General features: G+C 39.4%; 1 protein-coding gene across 2 annotated transcripts in view; it reads right to left on the bottom strand.

Annotated features, from left to right (window-relative positions):
- lamb2l (laminin, beta 2-like) overlaps nucleotides 1-20,915 on the bottom strand; it is a 147,240-nt gene that overhangs the window by 76,629 nt on the left and 49,696 nt on the right. For both annotated transcript variants that reach the window (XM_062052625.1, XM_062052626.1), the window contains exon 3: nucleotides 16,365-16,534. In XM_062052625.1, the coding sequence (XP_061908609.1) occupies nucleotides 16,365-16,534 (170 nt within the window). The remainder of the gene's footprint in view (nucleotides 1-16,364; nucleotides 16,535-20,915) is intronic.

The following is a 20,915-nucleotide window of genomic DNA, read 5'->3' as shown; positions in this document are numbered from 1 at the left end:
TTGCTAACCTAGAATGATGTTAAAATGTAATGCTAGCACGTAGCTCACATAGCTATGCTAGTGTTGCTAAAATGATGTTAAAATATAATGTTAGCATGAAGCTCACATAGCTATGATAGCGTTGCTAACCTAGAATTATGTTAAAATGTAATGTTAGCACATAGCTCACATAGCTATGCTAGTGTTGCTAACCTAGAATGATGTTAAAATGTAATGCTAGCACGTAGCTCACATAGCTATGCTAGTGTTGCTAAAATGATGTTAAAATATAATGTTAGCATGTAGCTCACATAGCTATGATAGCTTGGCTAACCTAGAATTATGTTAAAATGTAATTTTAGCATGTAGCTCACACAGCTATGCTAGTGTTGCTAACCTAGAATGATGTTAAAATGTAATGTTAGCACATAGCTCACATAGCTATGCTAGTGTTGCTAATATGATGTTAAAATATAATGTTAACATGTAGCTCACATAGCTATGCTAGTGTTGCTAACCTAGAATGATGTTAAAATGTAATGTTAGCACATAGCTCACATAGCTATAATAGTGTTGCTAACCTAAAATGATGTTAAAATGTAATGTTAGCATGTAGCTCACACAGCTATGCTAGTGTTGCTAACCTAAAATGATGTTAAAATGTAATGTTAGCATGTAGCTCACACAGCTATGCTAGTGTTGCTAACCTAAAATTATGTTAAAATGTAATATTAGCATGTAGCTCACACAGCTGTGCTAGTTTTGCTTACCTAGAATGATGTTAAAATATAATGTTAGCATGTAGCTCACACAGCTATGCTAGTGTCGCTAACCTAGAATGATGTTAAAATGTAATGTTAGCATGTAGCTCACACAGCTATGCTAGTGTTGTTAACCTAAAATGATGTTAAAATGTAATGTTAGCATTTAGCTCACATAGCTATGCTAGTGTTGCTTACCTAGAATTATGTTAAAATGTAATGTTAGTACATAGCTCACACAGCTATGCCAGTGTTGCTAACCTAGAATTATGTTAAAATATAATGTTAGCACGTAGCTCACGTAGTTATGCCAGTGTTGCTAACCTAAAATTATGTTAAAATGTAAAGTTAGCATGTAGCAATCGGGGGCTCTCCTCTATCCTACACTCACTCTTCTGTCAATGCTACTGGACTGCAACAATACCCACACTGTGGAAAACTGCAACCATCATCCCAGTACCGAAGATATCCAGACCCACAGAACTCAACCATTACGCCCCCCATAGCCCTCACATCCATAATTATGAAGTGCCTGGAGAAACTGCAGCTCTACATCATCCTTCCAGTTGTCACTCCACACCTGGACCCCCTCCAATTTGCCTACAGGGCCAGGAGGAGCACAGAGGATACTGTGGCCTGCCTGCTGCATCTCCTCCTCCAGCATCTGGACTCCACAGGCAACTTTGCCAGGATCCTCTTTGTGGACTTCAGCTCAGACAAGAAGCATCTGCTGATCCGGAAACTACACCATCTTAACATCCCCCCTCAGCTGATCCACCTCACCCACAACTTCCTCACCGACCAACTGCAAGCAGTAAGGGTGAGCTCAACCACATCCCTGGTGCTTACCATGAACACCGGGGTCCCACAGGGATGTGTGTTGAGCCCTTTCCTGTACACACTCTACACCAATGACTGCCGTAGCATCTCACTCACCACAACATACTTAAAATACTCAGATGACAGCCATTCTTGCACTCCTCTCCAACAATCAATCATCCATCTATAGCCACCCTAAACGCAGGCCTGACCGACCTGTAAATGTGTTGGTCATGTATGATGTCTTTTAGTTATTTTTGTTCTTGACGTGTAATGTCTATGGTTTAAATGTACGGCAGTGAAAATGAATTTCCCCAACGGGGACCAATAAATCTAAATCTAATCTAATCTTATAGACAATCTGTGACGAGCACAAAAATCCAGTAACAAAACGCCACTTGGTGTTCAGCTCCGAGCGGCCGTTTCTCACAATCACGCCTCTCCAGGTTTCACTGTTGTTGCCAATGTTAGCATTGAAGTCCCCCACTAGAACAAGAGAATCACCTGGGGGAGACCTCTCCAGTACTCCCTCTACTGAATCCAAAAAGGGAGGGTACTCGTTAGCACAAACAACAGTCAGGTCCCGCCCCCACAACCGGAGGCGGAGGGAATCCACCCTCTCGTCTACCGGGTTAAATTCCAATGTACAGACTCTAACCAGCGGGGAAACAAGTATTGCCACCACCTCCCGTCGCCTCTCACTGCTTGCAACGCCTGAGAAGAAGAGAGCTTTGGAACCAACCTTCTCGAGAGGGGCTGGTTCCAGAGCCCTTGCTGTGCTTCGAAATGAGTCCGACAAGATCCAGACGGAACTTCTCCACCTCGCGCACCAGCTCAGGCTCCTCCCCTCCCACACCCCAGCAAGGTGACGTTCCATGTCCCAAGAGCGAGCTTGTGTAGCCGCGGATCGGACATCCAAGGGCCCTGTCCCCGGCTGATGCCCAGGTCACATTGCACCCGACTTCTAAGACCCCTCATATGAGTGGTGAGCCCATTGGAGGGGGGGGGACCCACGTTGCCTCTTCGGGCTGAGCTATGCTTGGCCACCAGGCGGTCGCTATCGAGCCCCACCTCCAGGCCTGGTCTGGGCCTGAAGTCTGTCTGGTCCCTTACCTAGGACCTGTTTATCTTGGGAGACCCTAGTAGGGGGCATAGAAGCCACCAGACAACATAGTTCCTAGAATCATTGGAACACTTAAACTCCTCTAGGACGACAAGGTCGCAGCTCAGGAGAAATCAATATTAAATATGCTTGTTTATTAAAATCTCTGCTTTGTTTTTAATGAATACTTAGGCCTACTATGCTACTGTATTTAATGTTGGTCATTATAGTGGTACTTAGAGAGACAAGTTTTTTCTGAGGTGGTATTTGGTCCAAAAAGTTGGAGAACAACTGCAGTAGGGTTTACGAAGAATACTTTTAAACGGTCTAAATCAAAGGTCCCCAAACTTTTTGACTTGGGGGCCGCATTGGATTAAAACAATTTGGCCAGGGGCCGGGCTGTATATATATATATATATATATATATATATATATATATATATATATATATATATATATATATATATATATATATATATATATATATATATATATTTCGAGCGCGATGATGTCACGTTATTTAACGCGATGATGTCACGTTATCGATGGGATAATAAATGTTTGGACAATATGATTTGCCTGAGCGGCTAGGAGACACCGAGAGTAACAAGCGGTAGAAAATGGATTAGAAAGGACAAATTTTAAAAAAAATTATATATATATATTTTTTAACTTGGGACTTCCCATGGGCCGAATTTTGGACGCTGGCGGGCCGTATCCGGTTTAGGGACCCCTGGTTTAAATTGGTGGTAGCGGGGGGTGTATATTGTAGCGTCCCGGAAAAGTTTGTGCTGCCAGGGATTCTGGGTATTTGTTGTGTTGTGTTTATGTTGTGTTACGGTGCGGATGTTCTCCCTAAATGTGTTTGTCATTCTTGTTTGGTGGGGGTTCACAGTGTGGCGTATATTTGTAACAGTGTTAAAGTTGTTTATACGGTCACCCTCAGTGTGACCTGTATGACTGTTGATCAAGTATGCTTGCATTCACTTATGTGTGTGTGTGTGTGTGTGTGTGTGTGTGTGTGCGTGTGTGTGTGTAGAAGCCGAATATATAATGTGACTGGGCCGGCACGCTGTTTGTATGGAGGTAATGTAGATATATGTAGAATATATTTATATTATTTATATATTATATATATAATATGTTATATATATTATATTATTTATTATTATTCTTGTCTATTATGAGCGAACTGTGGTGCTGAATGTCCCCCAGGGATCAATAAAGCACTTTCTATTCTATTCTAAAGCGGACGTGACGACAGGTTTTAGAGGCCTTAAAGGCACGCCCCTGATAATGTTGTCCGGGTGGAAATCGGGAGAAATTCGGGAGAATGGTTGCCCCAGGAGATTTTCGGGAGGGGCACTGGAATTCGGGAGTCTCCCGGGAAAATCCGGAGGGTTGGCAAGTATGGTCTATTACCTGACCCTTTCTATGTTAGTTACCTGTCTTTGTTTATAATGTATATTTTCTGCTAGATCTACTCTTTATTTTATGCTGCAGTTGTTACATATAATGTAATATTGTACATGGTCATTGTTATATATTGGGCGACAACACCTCCAGTGCCATCTCTCTGAGCTCCCCCCAGGGCTGCGTCCTGAGTCCGCTGCTGTTCACACTGATGACCCATGACTGCTGCGCCAGGTCCACTACCAACCACATTGTAAAGTATGCGGATGACACGACAGTAGATGGCCTCATCCGTGACAACAAAGACATGGACTACAGGGATGAGGTGAAACATCTGGTGGACTGGTGCAGAAAACCTGGTCCTGAACGTCGACAAGACCAAGGAGATCATCGTCGACTTCAGGAGGCACCAGTCCAGCCACGCTCCACTCTTTGTCAACGGCACAGCAGTGGAAATCGTAAGCAGCACCAAGTTCCTGGGGGTGCAGATAACTGACAATATGACCTGGTCCCTACACACGTAAAAAGCGTCGGATGAAAAGAGCACAGACTGGAAGTCTCTGTAGAGAGCGGTGAGAACGGCGGAAAAGATCATCAGGACTCCTCTTCCTACTATCCAGGAGATGGTAAAAAGCCGCTGCCTGACCAGGGCTCAGAAAATCTGTAGAGACTCCTCCCACCCCCACCAAGGACTGTTTTCACTGCCGGACTCTAGAAAGAGGTTCCGCAGCCTCCGTAGCAGAACCTCCAGGTTCTGTAACAGCTTCTTCCCTCAGGCCATCAGACTCTTGAACACATCAAAATAATTCCCTCAATTCGCCCCCAAAAACAGATTAACTCGCTGGAATATAAAGACAATATAACATACATCCATGAACGAGGATGCATATGCAAAAGTGCAATATATTTATCTGTACAGTAATCTATTTATTTATGTCTTTATGCTGCACTACAAGGAGCTAATGCAACGAAAGTTCGTTCTTATCTGTACTGTAAAGTTCAAATTTGAATGACAATAAAAAGGAAGTCTAAGTCTAAGTGTATATTGTATATTGTGGGGGGAGGTGTAGTCAGCGCTGCCTGTAGGAGCAAAAGTCACCGCCGCTGTCCAGGTTGCTGAGGACGAGCACCATCGGGCAGGGGCGGGGCAAGGGCTGACGGCGAGACACAGCTGGCAGGTGATGAGATTTCACAGGTGGTACGTGTTAATCTAATCATCTGTTGTCTTTAACAGTAAGCGGCCGGGAGCAGAGAAGGAGAGAGGATACGGACGTGGCTGAAAAGTCACGTTCTGTTAGGAGAGAAAACTTTTGTTGATCTATATCAGGGGTGTCCAAAGTGCGGCCCGGGGGCCATTTGCAGCCCACAGCTAATTGTTTACCGGCCCGCCACCCATTCTGGAAATACTATTGTAAAAATAAAAAAGAACATTAAAAAGTGGAATGAGGTGAAATCTAACGAGAAAAAGTTGCAATGTTGACACAAAAGCTGCCATGCAGGCTGTTTTTTTTTCTTTTGTCTTTCTTCATTTTTCTTTTTTTGCCATTGCTCAAAAAAAAAAAAAAACAATGACAAAAAATCCATGTTATAATGAATTATTTTCAGGGCTCCAATTACTTCAAATATTTCACTTTAAAATGTTTTATGTGGTAAATATTGCATATATTGTGTAGTAGCCATATAAAAACATCAAAGTTTTCTTTGACAAAAGCGCATAAAACCAACAAATTAATAGTTCCAGCATAAAATCGACAGATATATCTGAAGTTGATCTCGTAACTTAAGTGTTGAAAGTAGAAGAAAAACCTAATAAAAATGTATCACTTTATGAGTGGGGCACCTTTTGGATCCCAAATATATTTAGTGATTTTTTATTTATCTTTTCACTGTGATTACTCAAAAACATGAAATAATTCAAATCAATGGTGTCCTGCATTATTGATCTTTTAGGGCTCTAATTACTAAATACTGCATATTTCAGTTTTACTATAAAAAAAACTAAGTTGTTTTTGACAGAAAAGCCATAAAACATTTTTTTTAATTTGTATTACTTTATATCAACTTGAAGTTGATATAGAGATTTACTGTAAGCGTTAAATAATTAAAAAAAAAAAATAATCTGACTTATTTTTAACATTTTAATGACTGAGACCCTTTATGGTCCCCGGGACCCCTAAAGGTAAAATAAATTTAAAAAAATGCATATATTTTGTTATGGTTTGAAAATGAAAAATATCAAAATGGCCCCCACATGCTTTAATTTTTCCGTGTGCGGCCCTCAGTGGAAAAAGTTTGGACACCCCTGATCTATATCATTAAAACCTTGTTAAACCTGTACGCTTGGCCCTGGTGCCGTGTCTGTCAGTGGGACCGCTAGAAAGCAACTTCCACATATATCAGTGTTTCCCACACATTCATTTATTTTTGGCGGCCCGCCACGAAAGAATTAAGGCCGCCACAAAAAAATATATAATTTTTTATTTTTTTTTGTGTCCTGTCCAGCTTCTCAGGCAAATCATATAGTTGATGTAGATGCCCATGTCGGCTGTTCAGATTTACTTTACAAAAGAGAAGTGTAGGATCAAGATTTTTGGAGCTCTTTGTTCAGTGGATCAGTTGTTTGATGAAGCTTTGTGTCTATCTACCACCACTACTGTTTTCTGTGTATTTGTTACTGACTGTGGCAGGACACCTCTGCCTCTGTTTCACTTTATGTTGCTGGTAAATAATATGGTTGTAGTAGTAGGCTAAAGTTAAATTATTTAGTATGCACTAATTAAAGGGGCAGAGCTTTAAGAGACATTTTAGCTTTTATATTTTTATAAGATATATTTTTTGTAAGAACCACAATTAATAAATATATTTCAGTGAATAACTTATTGTTCAAATCTGTATATAAATATGTACATAAAGTGTTGTAATTATATTGTAAAATGGATGGATGGACGTTTAAAACAAAACTGTTATTATTAATTAGTAAGTATACATTTTTTGAGCCTTTTTCGAGAAAATCATATCATTGTAGTAAATTATGCAAATTACTCGATGATGTCATGGTGACCACGCCCATAGCCACGCCCCCACCACCACAGGTATCTTGGCAGTTTATGGGAAACACTGCTGTATATATAATATGTAAATGTTACATATATGTTATATTTTATATTGCTACTACGGTACATGTTTAGTCTACTTTATACCTGCATTATCCTTTCCATCCTTTGTAACTGAGCTACTGTGTGGAACAATTTCCCTTGTGGATCATTAAAGTTTGTCTAAGTCTAAGTGAGAGTTTGGAGGAGAGGACACAACTATAAGGAGTGGACAAAGTGAAGAGGGTCTTCGGAGAATGGGCCAGCAGAGAGACACAGGCGGGGGGCCCTTGAGAGGGGGGCTCGTGGGTGTCGATGAGGTTGGCACACAATCAATTGGAATCCTGCCCAGACTTAATTAGGTTGTTGTCAGGGGCGATTAAGCTGATAACAAGACTTGTTGTTAAAATGCTCAAGTGTGCTGTTGGAGCTCTGCATGTGTAATGAATTGTGTCCAACAGTGATTGTGTAGGTCAGGGGTGTCAAACTCATTTTAGATGGGGGGCCACATGGAGAAAAATCTACTCCCACTGGTTAAAATCACGGCACGATAACTTGAAAATAAAGACAACTTCAGATTGTTTTCTTTGTTTAAAAATAGAACAAGCACCTTCTGAAAATGTACAAATCATAATGTTGTTGTTTTTTTACACGTATATGTTGGGGTTGATAATTTATTTGTCGTTTTCTGAATAATTCATGTGATAATGTTCATCAGTCAACTCATTGGTGTCCATTTTCAATCAAGATAAAAAATATATATCAAAATCAAGTTAGTGAATTGAAGTGAATTATATTTATATAGCGATTTTCTCTAGTGACTCAAACCCAAAACGGGTACTTTTAAACAATTACAACTGCACCTAAAGCTAATACTTGTGGAAAAAAGACTTAGAGCTAGTACTTTTGAACAAGTACAAGTCATACTTTTGGATGAGAAAAAGTAGTAATTTTGGACAAGTAGAAGTACTACTTCTGAACAAAAACAAATAGACTTACAGTTGGGACACGTACAACTACACCTCAAGCTAATACTTTTGGAAAGTTAGTTGATTTAAATCTAGTACTTTTTGACGAGTACAAGTAGTAATTTTGGAATTTAGACAAGTATAAGAAGTACTTCTGAACAAAAACAATTACCTGTAGACTTACAACTGGTACTTTTAAACAAGTACAACTACACCTAAAGCTAATACTTTTGGAAAAAAGACTTAGAGCTAGTACTTTTGAACAAGTACAAGTCATACTTTTGGATGAGAAAAAGTATTAATTACAACTAGCACTATTGGAAGAGTATAAGAAGACTTACAGCTGGTACTTTTGGACAAGTAGTACCTTCAGGAAAGTACAAGTAGACCTTAAGCTAGTACTTTTGAAAATGTACAAATAGACTTACAGCTAGTAGTTTTGGACTGTACAAGTAGTACTTTTGGACAAGTAAAAGTAGTACTTTTGGATGAGGACTAATAGTAATTTTAGACGAGTACAATTAGTACTTCTGGTCAAAAACTATTAGAGTAACAGCCAGTAATCTTGGACGAGTACAACTATTACTTATGAACAAGTACAAGTAGTAATTTTGGAATTTAGACAAGTATAAGAAGTACTTCTGAACAAAAACAATTACCTGTAGATTTACAACTAGTACTTTTAAACAAGTACAACTACACCTAAAGCTAATACTTTTGGAAAAAAGACTTAAAGCTAGTATGTTTGAACAAGTACAAGTCATACTTTTGGATGAGAAAAAGTAGTAATTTTGGACAAATACAAGTAGTAATTATGGACAAGTGCAAGTAGTACTAATGATCAAAAACAATTACAATTACAGGTAGTACTTTTGGACAAGTACAACTACTTTTGGAAAGTTAGTTGACTTAAATCTAGTACTTTTTGACAAGTAGTAATTTTGGAATTCAGACAAGTATAAGAAGTACTTCTGAACAAAAACAATTACCTGTAGACTTACAACTAGTACTTTTAAACAAATACACCTAAACCTAAACCTAATACTTTTGAAAAAAAAAAGACTTAGAGCTAGTACTTTTGAACAAGTACAAGTCATACTTTTGGACGAAAAAAAAAGTATTAATTTTGGACGAGTACAACTAGTACTTTTGGACAAATACAAGTAGTAATTTTGGACAAGTACAAGCAGTACTTATGGTCAAAAACAATTAGAATTACAGGTAGTACTTTTGGACAAGTACAACTAGCACTTTTGGAAGAGTATCAAAAGACTTACAGCTGGTACTTTTGGACAAGTAGTATCTTCAGGAAAGTACAAGTAGACCTTAAGCTAGTACTTTTGAAAACGTATAAATAGACTTACAGCTAGTAGCTTTGGACTGGTAGAAGTAGTACTTTTGGACAAGTAAAAGTAGTACTTTTGGATGAGGAATAAGAATAATTTTAGACGAGTACAAGTAGTACTTCTGGTCAAAAACTATTAGAGTAACAGCTAGTAATCTTGGACGAGTACAACTATTACTTATGGACAAGTACAAGTAGTAATTTTGGAATTTAGACAAGTATAAGAAGTACTTCTGAACAAAAACAATTACCTATAGATTTAGGCAAGGCAAGGCAAGGCAACTTTATTTGTATAGCGCTTTTCATACACAAGGCAGACTCAAAGTGCTTCACAGACAACAAAGTGAAATGAAAGAAAATAAAAGCAAAATTAAAATGCAGACAATAAAAATAAGAACAGTGCAGACGTTAAAAGTTAAAAGATTAAAAGATTTAGCTGAAAGCTAAGGTGAACATAAAAGTCTTCAGTCTAGTTTTAAAAGTAGTCAGAGTTGGGGAGAGTCTGACATCTTCAGGAAGTTTATTCCAGCTATGTGTTGCATAGTGACTGAATGATGCTCTCCCTTGATTTGAGTTTACTCTTGGAACCGCTAACAGATTGGTCTCAGAAGATCTTAGTGATCTAGAGGGCGTATATAGTGGGAGCATATCAGTGATATACTTGGGCCCTAGACCATGTAGTGATTTATATGTGAGCAGGAGGATTTTGAAATCTATTCTCTGATGTACAGGGAGCCAATATAAGGATTTAAGAATTGGTGTAATGTGCTCACATTTTTTGGTCTTTGTTAGAACTCTAGCAGCAGCGTTCTGAACAAGCTGTAGCTGCCTGACAGTTTTTTTGGGAAGACCTGCAAGGAGACCATTACAATAGTCTAGCCTACTGGTAATAAAGGCATGTACAAGTTTTTCTAAGTCTTGAGCTGACATGAGCCCTCTAAGTCTTTTTACATTTTTGAGGTGATAGTAGGCCGATTTTGTTACTGATTTGATGTGACTGTCGAAATGTAAATCAGAATCTAAAATAACCCCAAGATTTCTGGCTTTATTTGAGGTTTTCAGGGACAGTGATTGAAGGTGTTGGATGACTTTAAACCTTTCTTTTTTAGCACCAAAAACAATTATCTCAGTTTTATCTTCATTTAGTTGTAGGAAATTTTGGCACATCCAGTGTTTGACTTGCTCAATGCACTGGCACAGAAGATCTATGGGGCGATAGTCATTTGGTGATAGCGCTACATAGATTTGGGTGTCATCGGCATAGCAATGATGGTCAATGTTATTATTTTGCATGATTTGTCCTAGTGGGAGCATATAGATGTTAAATAAAGTTGGCCCCAAGATTGAACCTTGGGGGACTCCACACGTTACGTTGGTTGGTTCTGATACAAAGTCACCAATGGAAACAAAATAGTTCCTATCTTGTAGATATGACTTGAACCAGCTTAAAACTGTGCCTGAGATCCCCACCCAGTTTTCCAACCTGTCCAAAAGTATTGAGTGGTCGACAGTGTCAAATGCAGCACTGAGGTCCAAAAGCATTAATACTGAAGTTTTGCCAGAGTCTGTGTTTAGACGGATGTCATTTATAACTTTAAGAAGGGCCGTCTCTGTGCTATGAAGAGGTCGAAATCCTGACTGGAAGTTGTTGTGGCAGCCAGTAGAAGCCAAGAAGTGATTTAGTTGTTGGAGGACAACTTTCTCAATTATTTTACTTATGAATGGTAGATTTGAAATTGGTCTGTAGTTGTTGATAACAGAGGCATCTAGGCTCTGCTTTTTTAGAAGAGGTTTAATGACTGCAGTTTTGAAAGCCTTCGGGAAATTGCCCGATTTAATAGAATTATTAACTATTTGCAAGATGTCTGTTGATAGGCAGTCAAAAACATTCTTAAAGAAGTTGGTAGGTAAAACATCAAGGCAGCAGGTGGATGACTTTAGAGCTGTCACCGTTTCCACTAGAGTTTTAGAGTCTATGGCATGAAAGCTTGCCATCATTGCTGTGTTACTTTTGCCTAAATGGGTTGGTGATCCAACTTTTTTACTTGAGATATTGATGGTGCGTCTGATGCCTTCAATTTTATCAGTATAAAAGAATGCAAAGTCATTGCATTTCTGCGTGGAATGGAGTTCGGCTGGTATTTGTGTTGGGGGTTTAGTCAGTCTGTCAACGATTGTGAATAGGGTTTTGGCCTTATTTGTGTTGCTGTTTATGATATTGGAGAAGAATGTTTCTCTAGCACTTTTTAAGACTAAATTGTAGGCCTGGAGGCTCTCTTTATAGATGTCATGGTGAATATGAAGTTTTGTATTCCGCCAGATTCGTTCAGCCTTCCTGCACTCTCTTCTCTGGGCTGTTACAGCAGCAGATTTTCTCCAGGGTGCCTTTTGCTTGCCAGAAATCGTTTTAACTGTAACAGGTGCAATGATATCTATGATATTCACAATTTTGGAATTAAAGTTGCTTACAAGATCATCAGCATGACATGGGTTTAGAGGTGGTAGTGAGGAGATGGCGTTTTTAAAGAGGACATTAGCATGTTCATTTATGTACCGCTTTTTGACATTCTTTGATTCTGTTTGTGTGTCCGGAATTACAGAAATATTAAAGAAAACACAGAAATGATCAGACAATGAAGGATCAATCACAAGAACATCAGAAACATTGAGACCTTTTGTGATAATCAGGTCCAGGGTGTGTCCCTTATAATGTGTAGCCTCTTTCACATGTTGAGACAGTTCAAATGTGTCTAAAATAGTAAAAAGTTCTTTTGCGCCCTTGTCATTTAAATCGTCAATATGAAAATTAAAATCACCAGTTATAACCAGGCAGTCAAAGTCAGTGGAGATGCTAGACAATAGTTCAGTAAAATCATCAAAAAAATTTGCAGAATATTTAGGTGGCCTGTAGATAATTAACAAGAGAATTTTGGGAGAGCATTTCAACACAGCACACAGGTATTCAAATGATGTAAACTCACCGAGTGACATCTGTTTCCCCTGAAACATGTTTTTAAATATAGCATTTACAACTAGTACTTTTAAACAAGTACAACTACACCTAAAGCTAATACTTTTGAAAAAAAGACTTAAAGCTAGTATGTTTGAACAACTACAAGTCATACTTTTGGATGAGAAAAAGTAGTACTTTTGGACGAGTACAAGTAGTAATTTTGGACAAATACAAGCAGTAATTATGATTTAAAAAAAATAGGATTACAGGTAGTACTTTTGGACAAGTACAACTAGCACTTTTGGAAGAGTATCAAAAGACTTTGATTTGTCCAAAATTAATACTTTTTTTTGTCCAAAAGTATGACTTGTGCTTGTTCAAAAGTACTAGGACAAGGAATACCTTCAGGAAAGTACAAGTAGACCTCAAGCTAGTACTTTTGAAAACGTATAAATTGACTTAGATTCTTGTTTGGTGTGGGTTCACAGTGTGGCGCATATTTGTAACAGTGTTAAAGTTGTTTATACGGCCACCCTCAGTGTGACCTGTATGGCTGTTGACCAAGTATGCATTGCATTCATTTGGGTGTGGGAAAAGCCGTAGATATTATGTGATTGGGCCGGCACGCAAAGGCAATGCCTTTAAGGTTTATTGGCGCTCTGTACTTCTCCCTACGTCCGTGTACACAGCAGCGTTTTAAAAAGTCATACATTTTACTTTTTGAAACCGATACATTTTAAAGCATTTATCGGCCGATAATATCGGCAGTCCGATATTATCGGACATCTCTAATAATAATAATAAAACATATAAAATAATATAAATACCGTCTATTATACAGCATTATTCACATGTAAATAATATCTACTTAGCAAACTCATTCCGCGGGCCGGATGAAACCTGATTGCGGGCCTGATCCGGCCCTAGGGCTGTACGTTTTGACACCCCTGGTGTAGGTACACGTGCAAGCAAAGATGCGAGAATGACCCACAATCCACATTTTTACAAGCCACGACCGGAATGTCTGTTTGATTTCCTCATGACAGCGTAGTCAAAGACATCCCAATCATTTAGCGTAGTCAAAGACATCCCGGTAATTTGCAAAAGGTTAACAATCCTGCCAACAACAGCCCACACCTGGATCAGTGGTGTGACACTTTGTCAGCACGTCCTGCCCCCTGCAGTAGTGGAGGGCCTCTGCAATCAGCACACGTCACTCATGCTCACCTGGAAGTCACGCACGGCTGCCCCGAGGCACGGACGTACAAGTGCGTACTTGTGCACGTGGAGAGAGCACACACGCCATGAAAGACACGTCAGGCTTCATTGAGAAGAAGGAGAAACATCACAACTTGGGACCGCAGAACCAACAGTGCAAAGTTAGGGCTATTTGGTGCTGAGCCAGAGCAGGCTTGTTCAAATACTGAAAGGGTGAGAAGCTTGCACATGGAAAAACAAACAAATAAAAGATGAAGATGGAAGGGTGGAGATAGATGGACAAGGCCACGGGAGAGCAAACATTTTTTTTCCTCATTGACAAAAGAGAGAACAGGCAGGTGGACAAAGCCTGGTGTAATCACAAAAATGTGTTATATATGTATGTTGTGTTGTATGTTCATGCTTGCCATGTTTGGCAGGGTTCAAACTACCACTCTGGTGCTTCAAAAGTAGCTTTTACAAGCTTTTGGAGAAACCTAAGCAAGTCAAAACAGCAGACTATAAATATTATCTACGTATTCAACCAAGCAGATGACATTGTGGTTTGGAATATTTCAGTTGTCACGTAAATACGTCATGAAAGCTCTTTAAAAGTGTATTTTACAAGCTTTTGGTCAAATCTATCTAAACTGGTGAAAATGGCTAATTATGAAAATAAGCTACATATTCAAGCAAGCAGACGCCATTTTCTTTGGAATATTTGTCACGTAATACGTCATGAAATCTCTTTCAAAGTATATTTTACAAGCTTTTGATGAACTGTAAACTGATTAAAAAAAATTTGCAAAATATGGAAATAATACGTCATGAAAGCCCTTTAAAGGTGTATTTATAAGCTTTTGGTCAAATCTATCTAAACTGGTGAAAATAGCTAACCAAGCAGAAGGCATTTTGTCACATAATATGTCATCAAATCACCTTTAAAGTATTTTTTACAAGCTTTTGATGAACTGTAAACTGATAAAAATAGCAAATATGAAAATGAGACGAATTACACGAAGCAGATCACATTTTGGTTTTGGAATATTTGTCACCTAATATGTCAAGAAAGCACTTTTCAAGTATTTTTTATAAGCTCTTGTTGAAATCTAAACTGGTAACTGTAGCTAAATATTAAAATATGCCACAAAATCAACCAAGCAGAAGGCATTGTGTCATGTAATACGCCATTAAAGCACTTTTAAAGAATATTTTACAAGCTTTTGATGAAAAGTAAACTGATAAAAATAGCAAAATATGACAATAAGACATAAATTACACTAAGCAGAACACATTTTTGTTTGAAATATTTCTCAGCTAATACATGACAGCACTTTAAGTATTTTTCATAAGTTTTTGTTGAAATCTAAACTGGTAAATTTAGCTAATTATTAAAATATGCCACTTATTCCACGAAGCAGAAGGCATTTTGTCACGTAATAAGGTAAAGTTAAAGTTAAAGTACCAATGATTGTCACACACACACTAGGTGTGGTGAAATGTGTCCTCTGCATTTGACCCATCACCCTTGTTCACCCCCTGGGAGGTGAGGGGAGCGGTGATACCAAAATGTATTTCGATACTTTTCGGTACTTTTTCTAAATAAAGGGGACCACAAAAAATGGCATTATTAGCTTTATTTTAACATAAAATCTTACGGTACATTAAACATATGTTTATTATTGCAATTGAAGAACAATGTTGTCCTTACATAAAATAGTGAACATACTAGACAACTTGTCTTTTAGTAGTAAGTAAACAAACAAAGGCTCCTAATTAGTCTGCTGACGTATGCAGTAACATATTATGTCATTTATCATTCTATTTTGTCAAAATTATGAGGGAAAAGCTGTAAAAAAATATTTTTAACCTACTTGTTCATTTACTGTTAATATCTGTTTTTTTCCCGTTTCAACATGTTCTATCTACACTTCTGTTAAAATGTAATAATCACTTATTCTTCTCTTCTTTGATACTTTAGTTTTGGATGATACCACCCATTTAGGTATCGATCCGATACCAAGTAGTTACAGGATCATACATTGGTCATATTCAAAGTCCTCATGTGTCCAGGGACGTATTTCCTGAGTTTATAAACATAATATAATTTTTTTTTAAAGGAAAAAAGATTGTGTGACGATAAAAAATATCGATGTCATCATAGTAGTATCGACTAGATACGCTCTTCTACTTGGTATCATTACAGTGGATGTCAGGTGTAGATCCACCCATGGCGTTTGTTTACATTGTGACGCCAATGAGCTATGGTGTGTAGTGAAGCATGTTTAGCTATTACTTTATTCGTCGCCATGGAGGCGAGGATTAGTGATTTAGAAGTAGCTAAAACACTGCCGACTGCGGATGGATGTTAGCCGGTAGCTAGCTAGCCATGTCTTAAAGCACCTCTTCCTGAGGGCATTTCAGTGTTATAACTTCACCTTTATCGTTAGTTTTTAAGCCAAAATGCGTCCGTGCTCCCTTTTCTGTCTACACACTGTGTCTGCTTGTAAGTACTCCTTGATTGTGCGCTGCCGAACATGCTCCTCTGCTCGCAAAACCAGCAGTGTCATGACGTGAGTATAGTACCGTTTTTGATGAATTAGTACCACGATACTATACCAGTACCGGTATACTGTACAACCCTCGTACAGTCTTAGGTCACATAACTGTGAACGCCAAGACAACTGAACCAATGTGAAAGCAAAACAGAACAACAAACATGTCAAGCTGGTGACCTGAAGATGGCTGACGATGCAGTAGTGCTCGGGACCGTCCAGACCACAAGTGGAGGTGGCGCTCAGGTTCACGGCCCGTCCAATCAAGAGGTTTCCCGTGGCAGGGTAACAGCTCCCGTCTGTGCAGCCGTGAGGGCCTGAAGGCTGGTCCTGTCCGGTCACCTTCAATGCTGCAGACAGAGAAAGACGTCAAGTGAAATAAGACATAAAGTAAGTAAGTACATTTTATTTATAAAGCGCTTTTCACAGATAAAATCACAAAGCGCTGTACAAAACATAGGTGAAGTAAATCAACAATTCAAAGTGGATTAAAATGATAGTTAAAAGGTGCATTAACTAAAAGCTTACTAAAAAGAGAAGTTTTAAATGTTTCTTAAAAGTGTCCACACAGCAAGATCATGGAAGGACTGGTGCAAGTTGTTCCAGACTCTGGGAGCTATAGTCTGGAATGCCAGGTCTCCACGGGTTTTAAAACAAGTTTTTGGGATATTTAGAAGACCCTGGCCTGAAGACCCTGAAGAGTAGGAGCATAACAAGTCAGTGATGTACTGAGGGGCCCCACCATGCAACGCACAGGAAGTCAGGACTAAAATCGACTCAATGCGGAATTTGACTGGAAGCCAATGAAGACTGGATAAAACGGGGGTGAAACGGGCTGTTCTGGGTGCACCGGTCTAAAGTCTGGCAGCCGCATTTTGTACCGTCTGAAGTCTCTTTAGCGTTGACTTGTTGAAAAGAGTGAAGAGAGAATAGCAATAGTCAATACCAGATTAAATGAACGCCTAAACGATCATTTCAAGATCCAATTTTGGGGCGGTATAGCTCGGTTGGTCGAGTGGCCGTGCCAGCAACTTGAGGGTTACAGGTTCGATCCCCGCTTCCGCCATCCTAGTCATTGCCGTTGTGTCCTTGGGCAAGACACTTTACCAACCTGCTCCCAGTGCTACCCACACTGGTTTAAATGGAACTTAGATATTGGGTTTCACTATGTAAAAGCGCTATATAAAAATACTTCACTTCACAATTTTGACAGTACATTTCTGACTTTAGAAATATTTCTGAGACGATAAAAACAGTTTTGGTTCAGTTGACGACAGAGACCCTCCAAAGACTTGGACTGATCAAACAGAAGCCCAAGGTTTCTGAGGCTGCTTTGAACAGATGCACCCGGAGCACCAATGGAGTTCTTGATCAGGGGGATCTTTTTATCGGGAGCAATTATCAGAGTCTCCGTTTTGTTCGAATTTATCTGCAGGAAATTTGAGGACAACCAGTTTATAATAGAGGACACGCACTCCAAGAACTCAGATAAAAAGTGAAACTGAATTATTGAAGGAGCATAACAGTGGAATATCACCTGCATAGAAATGATAAGAAACATTTTTGACACTTCTGATCAACCTCCCAAGGGGCATCAGATACAACACAAATAAAACAGGCATGGCACAGTTTTGTCAAGACACATACAGTCGTGGTCAAAAGTTTACATACACTTGTAAAGAACATAATGTCATGGCTGTCTTGAGTTTCCAATCATTTCTACAACTCTTATTTTTTGTGATTGGAGCACATACTTGTTGGTCACAAAAAATATTCATGAAGTTTGGTTCTTTTATGAATTTATTATGGGTCTACTGAAAATGTGAGCAAATCTGCTGGGTCAAAAGTATACATACAGCAATGTTAATATTTGGTTACATGTCCCTTGGCAAGTTTCACTGCCATAAGGCGCTTTTGGTAGCCATCCACAAGCTTCTGCTTGAATTTTTGACCACTCTTGACAAAATTGGTGCAGTTCAGCTAAATTTGTTGGTTTTCTGACATGGACTTGTTTCTTCAGCATTGTCCACACGTGGGAAGGCCATTCTAAAACCTTAAAGGCCTACGGAAATGCGATTTTCTTATTTAAACGGGGATAGCAGGTCCATTCTATGTGTCATACTTGATCATTTCGCGATATTACCATATTTTTGCTGAAAGGATTTAGTAGAGAACATCGGCGATAAAGTTCGCAACTTTTGGTCGCTGATAAAAAAAGCCTTGCCTGTACCGGAAGTAGCGTGACGTCACAGGTTGTGGAGCTCCTCACATCTGCACATTGTTTACAATCATGGCCACCAGCAGCGAGAGCGATTCGGACCGAGAAAGCGACGATTTCCCCATTAATTTGAGCGAGGATGAAAGATTTGTGGATAAGGAAAGTGAGAGTGAAGGATTAAAAGGCCGTGGAAGCGATTCAGATAGGGAAGATGCTGTGAAAGGCGGGTGGGACCTGATATTCAGCTGGGAATGACTAAAACAGTAAATAAACACAAGACATATATATACTCTATTAGCCACAACACAACCAGGCTTATATTTAATATGCCACAAATTAATCCCGCATAACAAACACCTCCCCCCTCCCGTCCATATAACCCGCCAATACAAATCAAACACCCGCACAACACACTCAATCTCACAGCCCAAAGTACCGTTCACCTCCGCAAAGTTCATACAGCACATATATTTCCCCAAAGTTACGTACGTGACATGCACATAGCGGCACGCACGTACGGGCAAGCGATCAAATGTTTGGAAGCCGCAGCTGCGTACTTATGGTACCGCATATCCAACTCAAAGTCCTCCTGGTAAGAGTCTCTGTTGTCCCAGTTCTCCACAGGCCAATGGTAAAGCTTGACTGTCATTTTTCGGGAATGTAAACAATGAAGCACCGGCTACGTGTTTGTGTTGCTGCAGCCGGCCGCTAATACACCGCTTCCCACCTACAGCTTTCTTCTTTGCTATGTCCATTGTTCATTGAACAAATTGCAAAAGATTCACCAACACAGATGTCCAGAATACTGTGGAATTTTGCGATGAAAACAGACGACTTAATAGCTGGCCACAATGGTGTCCCAAAATGTCCGCTACAATCCGTGACGTCACGCGCAAACGTCATCATACCGAGACGTTTTCAGCAGGATATTTTGCGGGAAATTTAAAATTGCACTTTACTAATCTAACCCGGCCGTATTGGCATGTGTTGCAATGTTAAGATTTCATCATTGATATATAAACTATCAGACTGCGTGGTCGGTAGTAGTGGGTTTCAGTAGGCCTTTAATTCTAGCCTGATTTAGCCATTCCTTTACCACTTTTGACATGTGTTTGGGGTCATTGTCCTGTTGGAACACCCAACTGTGCCCAAGACCCAACCTCCGGGCTGATGATTTTTGGTTGTCCTGAAGAATTTGGAGGTAATGCTCCTTTTTTATTATCCCATTTACCCTCTGTAAAGAAGCCAGTTCCATTGGCAGCAAAACAGGCCCAGAGCATTATCCTACCACCACCATGCTTGACGGTAGGTTGGGTGTTCCTGGGATTAAAGGCCTCACCTTTTCTCCTCCAAGCATATTGCTGGGTATTGTGGCCAAACAGCTCAATATTTGTTTCATCTGACCACAGAACTTACCCTTAGAAGGTCTTATCTTTGTCCATGTGATGTCAGATGACACAAAAATTGAGCTGTTTGGCCACAATACCCGAGACCCAACCTCAGTTGTCTACAGTGGACAATATTTACAATTTTGAACCCAGGTGGCTGACGTTGCATACAGTAATTGCTTTAATGGACTACAGTGTCCAACAGACCAGGCACACGTAATTTGACCCACATCCACAGTCTCTCTGCATCGCTGAATTGCAATGTCATCAGTGAGAAGACACAGTCCATTTACAGGACCACGCTTTATGCACAAGTCAGGCGCACGCATTGTTCCATGAACGGGACACGGGGGTGGGGGGGGACGAAGGAGACATTTTGACAGTGATGTATGGGTGACTTTTACACTCGCACAAAAAACAACAACATGCTGAGGCTTGATCGGGAGGAGAGGGAGAGTTCAAAGTGCAATTCACTACGTCTTGACAAAAAGGGGGCGGGGGGGATAACTTGTATCTGCATGTACTTTTAAAAGTGTGCAGATAAAGCACCAGTGATTACTTATTTATTTTTTGTGTTATTAACTTCAAAGTGTCTCCTCTTCAGACCACACCTCCCTACATTCTGTGTCTTGAATATGTTTGATAAATCAAAGAATGGAATGGAACTGTTTGATGATTGACAATAAAATTAATACATATAAATAAATATAATTTATATTTTCTGTGTATTGCGTACTGATCTAACTCAGGGGTGTCCACACTTTTTCTGCAGGCGAGCTACTTTTCAATTGATCAAGTCAAGGGGATCTACCTCATTCATACATATCATTTATATTGCTTTATTTATAATAGAGAGGTTTTTGTTAAAGGCCTACTAAAACCCACTACTACCGACCACGCGGTCTGATAGTTTATATATCAATGATGAAATCTTAACATTGCAACACATGCCAATACGGCCGGGTTAGATTAGTAAAGTGCAATTTTAAATTGCGCGTGACGTCACGGATTGTAGCGGACATTTTGGGACAGCATTGTGGCCAGCTATTAAGTCATCTGTTTTCATCGCAAAATTCCACAGTATTCTGGACATCTGTGTTGGTGAATCTTTTGCAATTTGTTTAA

This window comes from Entelurus aequoreus, linkage group LG07, assembly GCF_033978785.1.
Source record: "Entelurus aequoreus isolate RoL-2023_Sb linkage group LG07, RoL_Eaeq_v1.1, whole genome shotgun sequence".
NCBI classification, from domain to species: Eukaryota; Metazoa; Chordata; class Actinopteri; order Syngnathiformes; family Syngnathidae; genus Entelurus; species Entelurus aequoreus.
The sequence above is the reverse complement of the archived record's forward strand: the minus strand, read 5'-3'. Positions and strand labels throughout refer to the sequence as shown.